This window comes from Homalodisca vitripennis, chromosome 5 (genome assembly GCF_021130785.1).
Source record: "Homalodisca vitripennis isolate AUS2020 chromosome 5, UT_GWSS_2.1, whole genome shotgun sequence".
NCBI lineage: Eukaryota > Metazoa > Arthropoda > Insecta > Hemiptera > Cicadellidae > Homalodisca > Homalodisca vitripennis.
In genome coordinates, this window is record NC_060211.1 from 130,828,942 (window position 1) to 130,838,645 (window position 9,704).

A 9,704-nucleotide genomic window follows, 5' to 3' on the forward strand; every position below is an offset into this window, starting at 1 on the left:
AATTCGTTGCAGTGGTAGATAAAAGAAGTTTACTTATAGGTAGGTTATGTGTATCAATTATACTGAATGGCACTGAGAAGAATTAGAATAGTGTAGTAATGTTTCAACCTTTTGAAGAGTGTGTCAAAGAATAGCCAAAACAAATGAGCACAGAATTCGCTGTTTGGTCTCATATAAGAGAGCATACAATACAAAAATAATGAAAATTTTTAAAAGTATTTTTAACTTGAAGGGAGATGACCCCCATGAACCCTCTCCTGGACTATCACTGGTGGCACTCTCACTCACCTTCTCACAGTGAGGACACTGGAAAGGCCTTTCGCCTGTGTGAGTACGCCTGTGACGTTCGAGCTTGCTGCGGGCAGGAAACATCTTTTGACAGAAGTCACATTGGAAGGTTCCAGCGTGCAATCGCTGGTGCAATGTCAGATCCCAGCGCATTGCGAATGCTGCATCGCATCGCACTGGTCACACGCATGAGGTCGCGCATTGGTGTGCAGGGCTAAGTGGTGCGCCTTCAGTCTTGTCACCCGTGAGAACTTAGCACCACACAGCTTGCATGCTATTTTCTTACTTGGTTTCTCTCTAAAGAAAAAAAAAAACGCAACACTAAAATACACCAAAAATGTTTCCCTCTGTACCAAATTAAATTATTAGCCAGCGTATCAGTTATACATAAATAATCAAACATTTCCTAGATCATAAAATTCACTATGAATGGGAATATGGAAAAACATCTGTTATCGGTTGTTAACAATGTAAAAAGAATTCAGACACAAGGAGAGACCTTTAGTCCCACTTAGCAGTTGATTACTTTTATTGTGGATAGTACAAGTACAAATTGACACCAAGAGTTTTTCTTCAAACATTAAATTGTGGAGATAGGCTGGAAGTGAAGAAACTTTGTTACTAGAACAAGTCAGCTCTAAGGTATGAAACAGCTGCAGTGTGAGACACACAGTATGGGCGATTGGATATTCTTGAATATTTAAAAAACACAGAATAGACTGCACAGGTTTACAACAAAGCAGCAAGTGAGTACAGTTGTTCCCGCCGAACCTCGGGATATTATACAAGTGCTTGTTGTGGTCTACTTCTGTATACAACTAAACAGCCCCTATTTAGCAATGTATTCTGGACCCTTAATTCATATATAGTAAAAAAAAACTGTAAAACATAATTAGGATTTACAACAACACACAATGTGAAACGCTAAGAAATGGAGTGATAGTGATTATGATCAGCTGTTCAGACTTGCTTGTAGCGCAAAGAAAATGCATATTTGTTTACTAACTCAAGACTTATGAACTTAAACAAACCAATAGAGAGAATTTAGTTTAGGGATGCTTCTATTCAGTTGGGGAGTAATTGGTCCGATTTTTCTTTTAATGTGTTATTTTGTGCTAGTTGTAGGATGTTTGAGTTCTGTTGTGCTCTTATGTTAAGGTGGTGTTGTTGGTTTTTTATTTAATATTAATCTTTTATTTTACTAAAATTTGACCATTATAATACATGTATTGTATATAATGGAATAATTGTAATTATACCTCTATCTTATTTGTAACTCATGTCAACGACAAGTAAAAGATGATTGATTGATTAAATAAACATAACCAGAAAGTTTGAATCAGAAAATTTGCTAACTTACAAACAAATACTGACCTATACTTGGACCATACAGTAAGTACAATGTGCGCCGTGTATAGTCCACTGAAAGTTAGTTATGTTTACAGCTGTATCATTACCATACATATAACTCTTACTTGGTAAAGACTCACTTACCTCTGAGAGTAACTGTCAACAAGAGATTTTCCATCCGTGTAAGGGTTCTCAATTAAAAAGTATTTGTCTGCAGAAGGAATGTAAGAAAAAGCTGTTGAATCTACTGTTTGTTCATTTTTATCTTGTACCAATGTTTTCGTCATTGTATCAGCAATACTTTCTGGTGAAAAAGAAGCTGATTCTATCTTTTCATCCTTGTACTTAACTTCCAACATGACCACAAAGTCCTGTTCCGGTGCCGTTTGACATTGGTTGGGCATTTTGCCAACAACGATTACACTCCCCTCAGGTGGTACACTCATCGAATCTCTGTCATTTTTCGATGTTGAATCCATCCAGAAACAGTCATCATTTGGTTTCATTACAGGATTAGCAATGCTGTCCTGTTCAAAACAAGAAAATGTGTGTCTACAAAGAACTATGGGTACCAAAACATTCAGAAGACTTGTCAATCAACATTACTTAATACTATAATACATACTTTAGTACATTGCATTAATATCTTCTTAAATGTAATTAATAACACAACCTAAATTCCTTTAATTGTAAAATAGTAACATTAATGTATATACTTCCAGTACCAATATGCTGATGGTAGAATGTTCAATTTCCCCTAAACAACACCACCATCCTAACTATGAACATTTATTAAATAATTGTAATTTATTCATAAAATTAGTTTTTGTTTCTATAATTCACACTTATAATTAAAAAAAAATAGTTTTATATCATCAAGCAAAGAAGTTTAACTGCAATCAATATAGAAGTTTAAAACCCTGTAGTTTAGCTACTTTTTTTGTAAACAGTTTTATGATTAGATATATATTTGAATAACAAATGTTTCCATCCATACAAGTTTTTTTTTTAATTTATCTAATGGTAAAACAAACTCAAAATCTAAGCAAAAATTACAAAACTTTATTTTAAAGGTAAAACTACTAATTAGCATTTTGATTGAATATCTTTTTAGAGTATTTAGTTTAGACAAACAAATGTAAAAACTATAAATTTATCTCAATTATCAAATGTATATTGTATCCCTCACATGATAGGTATACAATGACAATCTGAAATAGATGTGTATGTTTCTAACAATTTATATTTGTTTATTTTAATATTCTTCAACTTTACTTGTTTTGTAAAATCTAAATAAGTTATGAATGTTAATGTATATTTGTATTTTGTTATTTATTTTTTGTTTAAAATGGTTTGTTTATTTACTTTTATTAAATTCAGTTTGAAACTTCCACTGATAATATATTTCACTTTTGCGATAGTATAAAAATGGATCTGATAACTTAAATATTATTTTTTTTAATTGTTATATATAATATTTGTGAAAATAATAAAGCATAAATTACAACACAAATGATCATAAAAACCTAGTTCAAAATTAGAGTAAAAATTGTGATATTACTTAACAAACAGCTTTGATCTGTGACACTGATACTACACAGACTAGTTTTTAGTCCCAACTCCAAAATCAAATACAATGCATTGCGAATCTCATATGGGTTGCACAGATATCCTATTTAATTGTCACATTTCATAGAACTACATAATTTTGTCAAGGAAATAAAATGATATATTTTGTGTTTCTTTAAATTTATTTAAAATCAAATTGTTCACTAATTCTGCTTCAAAATGTGTTAATAGATCAACATTCTAATATGTCTAATTAAGTGTTGATTGTATTAAGTCTGTCTTAATTGAAATTTAAAATGAACCCAAAACATTTTAAATAAAAATGTAAGCATACCTGAATAGCTAACTGTGAGTTCAATATCTCATCAAAAGTGCAATCTGCTGCCATACTTGATTCAATGAGTTCGTCACAGGCATCTAGTTTGCTGATACAAGAGACACAAACACCTTGCGGCTTGGAATCAGCATGGTGGACCTAAAATTATGAGAAACTGTGTTTACTCCTGTCAGCAACATGTTCAGGCAGAGGTGCCGGATCCTGAGAGATATAATAAAATCTTTTGACAAGAGTATAATTACTGATAACTTTGGTTAACACATTTTTCAGTTGTAAAAACTCAAATAAAAGCAAAGAGATCTCTTTAGAAGTGATAAACTTGCATTAGTTACTTCTACCAAATCCTTTTCTTTTAACCTTTAACAGAATAGAGCTTATGGACTTTAGCTTTGAAATCCAGGGCCTTTGCACTCTCCTTACTACCTATTCACATTAAGTTATAGATAATATGATTCTGTATTTAAAGTTTCTAGTATCCATCTCCATTACTTCCAAGGGCTACAGAAAAGCTTTTCATATTCAGCCTTGCGAATGCTTTGAGATAATAGGATAATCCAGTTAGAGTTTTTTCACCTGATTCTTTTCTTCCATTGCAAATTTTAAAGATTTCTTAATCACTCAGCCCTAGTCTCCTGATTGTTTTTTTGAACAGATCCATGGCCTGTTAACATTCTAATCATACATATACTTTTCCCCTGATAAGGCCAAAGCCATTAAACTGGTTTTCCCCAGAGGTTACATTTATGTTATTATGTTTTAAATCATCAAATGACACAAAAAATATTGATTATGAAGTGATGAATATGCACTAGTTACTTCCACAAAACTTTTATGGCCTTGACGAAAATATATGAAACAGTTGTGACTGGTTCAACAAAGGTGCAGTTACACTGGCTGGCATATTCTTAAAATTTTTGGTACTTGGAAAACTATAGCAGAGTAGGTATAATTTAAATTTCATTATTTTCTCAGAACAACTTTTTTACTATATTCATATTAATATAAACGTCATACAAATGTCTAGGGCTTGCTGTATACTATTTCATTCAACATCAAATTGTAGATTTGAAAATAACTTCATGTATAATACTTAATAGACAATGGTGAAGGATTATATAAGATGTATAACTTATAGAAGCTCTTTTGCTTAATCCATTCCATTTTGTTTTTTCTACCTTTGATTATAAGTACTTTTTTAACATACCATATTTAATACTTTTGTCAAAACCATTGTTTATGCTGCCTGAGATCATGTGTCTGAAAGACCTCTAACAATAAAATAACAACTATTTAAATATAAAATGTTATTTTTGTATTCCTACTTTTCATACATTTTAGTTTTTGACTGTAAGTACATTTTTAATTGCTGTCACAATCACTATGTATTTGAGACATTATTTAAAATAGGCATTAAATGCTGTATACATGTTTATTAAAATATCCTCAATATTAATAGGAGACAATGAAATATTATAAAATCACCAGAAAAAGGGACAAAAATTTGTGACTGACTGTAACAAAGGAGACTATAATAGTAAAATATTATACAATGAAAGGAAAATTGTTAAGTATTACTTGAATAAAAATACATTTTTCACTTCTTTTGTAAACCCATAGGCTTCCAGATTAAATCACACAATTTCAATGGTGCAGCCTTTTTGATACTATCTTTAAGATCCCGTTGATAACTTGGGTAAGATCCAGTCTACTTAGAAGATGAGCTTATAGGAGACTAGTGCCTTGATGAAATCAAATTGATTCACTACAGGTATCTACAGTTTCTGAATGACATGAATAAGATGAATACATTTAGGGAACCAATATTGAGCATTCGATAAAAAAAAGCAAGAGGTACGCTTGGTTCACCGACTTTAGGTTGAAAGCAAATTATTTTTTATTTTCATTTTCCTTTATTTATTTAAACTGTGCTATGCACTGTAGACACTTGAACATCTTCTTTGTTCTTTTTAAATATGTGTTGTACCCAATGGTACAACAAATTGTATCTTATCAACAACTTCTATTGAAGTAAACCAATTATTTACAGTCATGTTTCTATTACTACCCATTATTGGTCTAGTGAATAGTTCAACCATTGACTGGATTGAAATACTAAATGCCTTTTCTGTTCACTGAGTTCTGGAATCATTACCTTTTCCTGTGCCAGATACATTTTGGTGTTACTAATATACATGAATTTTATGCACTACAGTATTTCTTTGTTTTTTAGGCATAAAAACATTGAAACCATATCTCTCACGAAACAATAGGCTACTAGCATTTCATCAATTTTCACTTCAGGTGATACTGAACAGAGGCTTCTATAGCTGTAAATAAACTGTCAAAATATTTCAGTCAATGGAGTGGCTGGATCACTTTTTTTTTTTTTTTTTTTTTTTTTTTTTACCTTGAGTGTTTGGGTCATAAAATTTAAGTTACAGTGAAAGAATCTCACATCTCTTTTCTGACATCATTGTCAAATAGATTGGACAGCTGAAGGAATCTTTAGTGAATAATAATGATTAATTTCTTTCGCCATTAGAGCTGAAAAATGATTACCTATAACAGCATTTACTTCTATATGTGTTTCTGTGGTCACTTCACTTTGTATTTTCAGACAATTCTGCTCTGATTTTTTTCAAACTTTTTACTGGCATTAGTTACGATAAAATCTAAAATTGTTAGGTCAAACAAGAAATCATGAATAACTTCTGAACAAATTGATGCTTTTGGTATCCTGGACACTTCTTTAAATTGGCATAGAATCTATTGACAGAGAGACAGCAGGTAGTTGACTTAATACACACAGGCAAAGGCACAGAACGTATAATGAGATCTAGCCTGCTAACAACCTCGAGAGGCGTTCCGCAAGGCTCAGTCTTGGTTCCTGTTTTGTTGTCTTTAAAAAGTACTTTTCCAAGTATCTAGCAGAATATCCATTGAGTATTATATATGCAGATGACACTATTCTAATCCTTAGTGACAAACATCCAGAATCACTTGAAGTTTCATCACACATTGCATTGGACACAGCTACACACAATACTATAAACATAATGTGGGAGTTTTATCATACATCAACGCAGAAGAAGCAAAGTATCTAAGGGGTTAACACTGGCACAGGCCTTTCATGAAAGACAAATTGACAATCTTTGCGAGAAGCTGAGCTCAGAACTATACCTTAAACATAGAATGTGTTTTCATTTAACATAATTCAACATAACATGTTTCAACATAAGCGATATTAGTACAGTACTGCAACTATATTGCAAAAAGTACTTGAATCTTATTTTCGTTACAGTATTCTGGTATGGGGTGGTTATCTAGTACAGTAAATATATAAAGGTTGTTGGTTTAACAAACAAAGAAATGCAACAGAGTTCTTGCAGGGTTTTAGAGGAGCTACAAAGAGCTACTACCACTTCTTACTGTGGGATCAATCTACGTATAGGTAGCAATATGGTATGATTCATTCAAAGTAAAATAATTTATATGGTATTTGAGTAATAGCCATTGTCAATGGATTTGACTCACAGGCTCTCAGACACTTTTATAATTCAAATTGTAAAAAGTAACTAAATTTTACACTATTTTGTTTGTTACATTTCATAAATAAACAGAGGCTAGCTCTCAGACACGTTTATAATTAAAACTGTAAAAAGTAACTGAAATTTACACTATTTTGTTTGTTACATTTCATAAATAAACATACGCTAGCCCAGATAGCTTTTCATTTATCATTAAATTAATCCATTATAGGTATAAACCCAGTTGAATAATACTGTAATTTTAAATACTTGTAACTAATTTGGTTCAACATTTTGGTGTTGGTAGTATAGATAATCATAAACATCGGTTTTTCAAATGTGGTGGTGATAATTTATTATACTGCATCCAAGATTGGATAGACATTAATAAGCGGCCTACACTCATTATCTGATTGCTATTATTGAACAATTTGATATATTATCCAACTTTGATGTATGTACAAATCGTACAAAATAAGAGTTATAATAAATTACCGTAACAAGAAGAAATCTTGTACATTAACAATTTTTGGTACTTTGGGATTATACCGACCACACACTCAGACATGAATCGTTATTTGACATTTTGCTTTTACTGATTACTAGATTAGCGTAGAACAATATTTCGTCAATATAAAACAGGAATTGTCTTATCGCAAACCCCTCCCCACCCTCAGACAGAGGTCAAAGTCGAGCGGTCTAGTAGATAACGTGATTGCAGAGTCTCGCCGCCCGTTCAGCTGGTGAGTCGCTTTGTTATACTTCCGTGTTTTACCTCTACATTTCTCCAAACACAAAATTCAACAAAAACAAACATTACCAAACTAAAACTAAACTCTTTATTGAAAAAACACTCAAAACTTGTTTTTATTCTTGATCACACTCCGCCACCCAAAATGCGAGTGCCTCCGGCCATCAGCGCGAGCTTCGGCTGCCCCGCGCTGATGTCGGCGAAAGAAAAACATCCCTCGAGATAGTACCTATCAGTAAAATATCAAATTCTAGAGGGACTGATCAGAAATATAAATTGAATTGTAATGGAAAGGCAATTATGTACCGTGCAAATCATGTGATGCCGCGCCCTGCCCTAATCAGGATTCTCGAGAAAGATAAGATAACAGCGACAACAATACCGATCACAATACCAGGAAATGTTTGTAATTTTATAATTAAACAGTTGTTTTTTCGTTCTATCATGTTTGTTTCTATAAATTTATATTTTTGTGTTCTTCATACTGGTGTGGTCGGGTATAATCCCAAAGTACCCCAATTTTTAATACACAAATTCTACAATACAATAACACTACAAAATAACAAAAACCACCATCTATATGGCCTAGACATACAGTAAATATCAATGAAACTTGATATAATTATAATGAATATTTATAATTTGCCCACCTTGATGTTAATAAGTAACCACTTTTGTGTGAAATGGAGGAAAGAATTCTTCCCAATGTGTTACCAGGAGCCAAACCTGCATGTTGTAGGTACTTAAACAAATCTCGTCACTTGCGAGAAATATCTTGCATATTTTCTTCGTAATTCATCGCCATTCTCAAAGTCTCAGAATATTAGTTTTACTTCTTGTTGTTTATTGTTTACATTAAAATTACTATAACTTTATTAGTTATAGTATTATTAGTTATAGTTATAGTTGTAGTCATATGATAAGTTAAATAAATTGTAATATCGAATTATCCTTCGGATAAACACAATTGAACCATTCGAGACGAGCAATCGAATAACGAGTGTAGGCCGCTTATTTAAGTCTATCCCCAAAGTTTTTCATCCATACCAATATTCATAAACATGGTACAGTTAGTATGCATATACTTTACTTACTAGCTACGGACAACTCAAAATTTGTCTTTTGCCTGCGATACTGAAAGTAGTCAGCAGCTCCACTTTTTATATATAGAGAGAAAGACTCATTCCTACCTGAAGACTAATCATAAGTAGAAATTATTGCAAAATGATCATGCAAATCTAATACTGTTTACTTAAGCAATTGTCATAGCACTACCAAAATTCTCTCACCTCTAATTTTGGTAAACACTTTTTCATCAATAAATATATTCTGTTATCTTCTCTATTTGTTCTAGGTTCAAAAATTGGTGATAAACAATTACTAACTTTCGCACATAACCTACAAAGATTAGAGCTAAACAAATTAAAGTCTTTTGATTTCCATTCGGTTGTCATATTTGAATGCAGGAATGCACTAAAACCTCAGGAAATCGACATTCTGTATTGATGAAAAAGTTAAATTTAATAATTATATCAACATTAGAGTCACCACTCTCAAGTTCACGTAGGCTATGCTATATCTGTAGCAGTCAGACAGTAAGATACAATAATTTCTTATTACAGACATGATAATAATCAAATCACTGACTGACAGCCGACAGGACACGATTCTGAAGGCTGTGAAACTGACCGAATAAAATTCCTGATACTGATAGATAGTTTTAATGTCGATGTTAGGAATTCGATGTTTTTTAAACATAAGTTTTTTAGGGGAAATACGTATAATTGGTGTTTTAAAAAAATTGATCCTCTACTTTTGTGTAACATTTCTAAAATTGTATTTTAATTTATGGTTTAACTATTTTTATTAGTTATTTTGTTTA

General features: G+C 31.9%; 1 protein-coding gene across 1 annotated transcript; it reads right to left on the bottom strand.

Moving 5' to 3' along the window:
* Window positions 1-425: 425 nt before the first annotated feature.
* Window positions 426-9,487, bottom strand: LOC124362894. The gene is made up of 4 exons (XM_046817768.1): window positions 9,112-9,487; window positions 3,542-3,682; window positions 1,783-2,165; window positions 426-585 (listed from the first exon to the last, which is right to left on the bottom strand). The coding sequence occupies exons 1-4, from the start codon at window positions 9,274-9,276 to the stop codon at window positions 426-428; spliced, it is 849 nt and encodes a 282-aa protein (XP_046673724.1). The 5' UTR covers window positions 9,277-9,487.
* Between the last annotated feature and the right edge of the window lie 217 nt (window positions 9,488-9,704).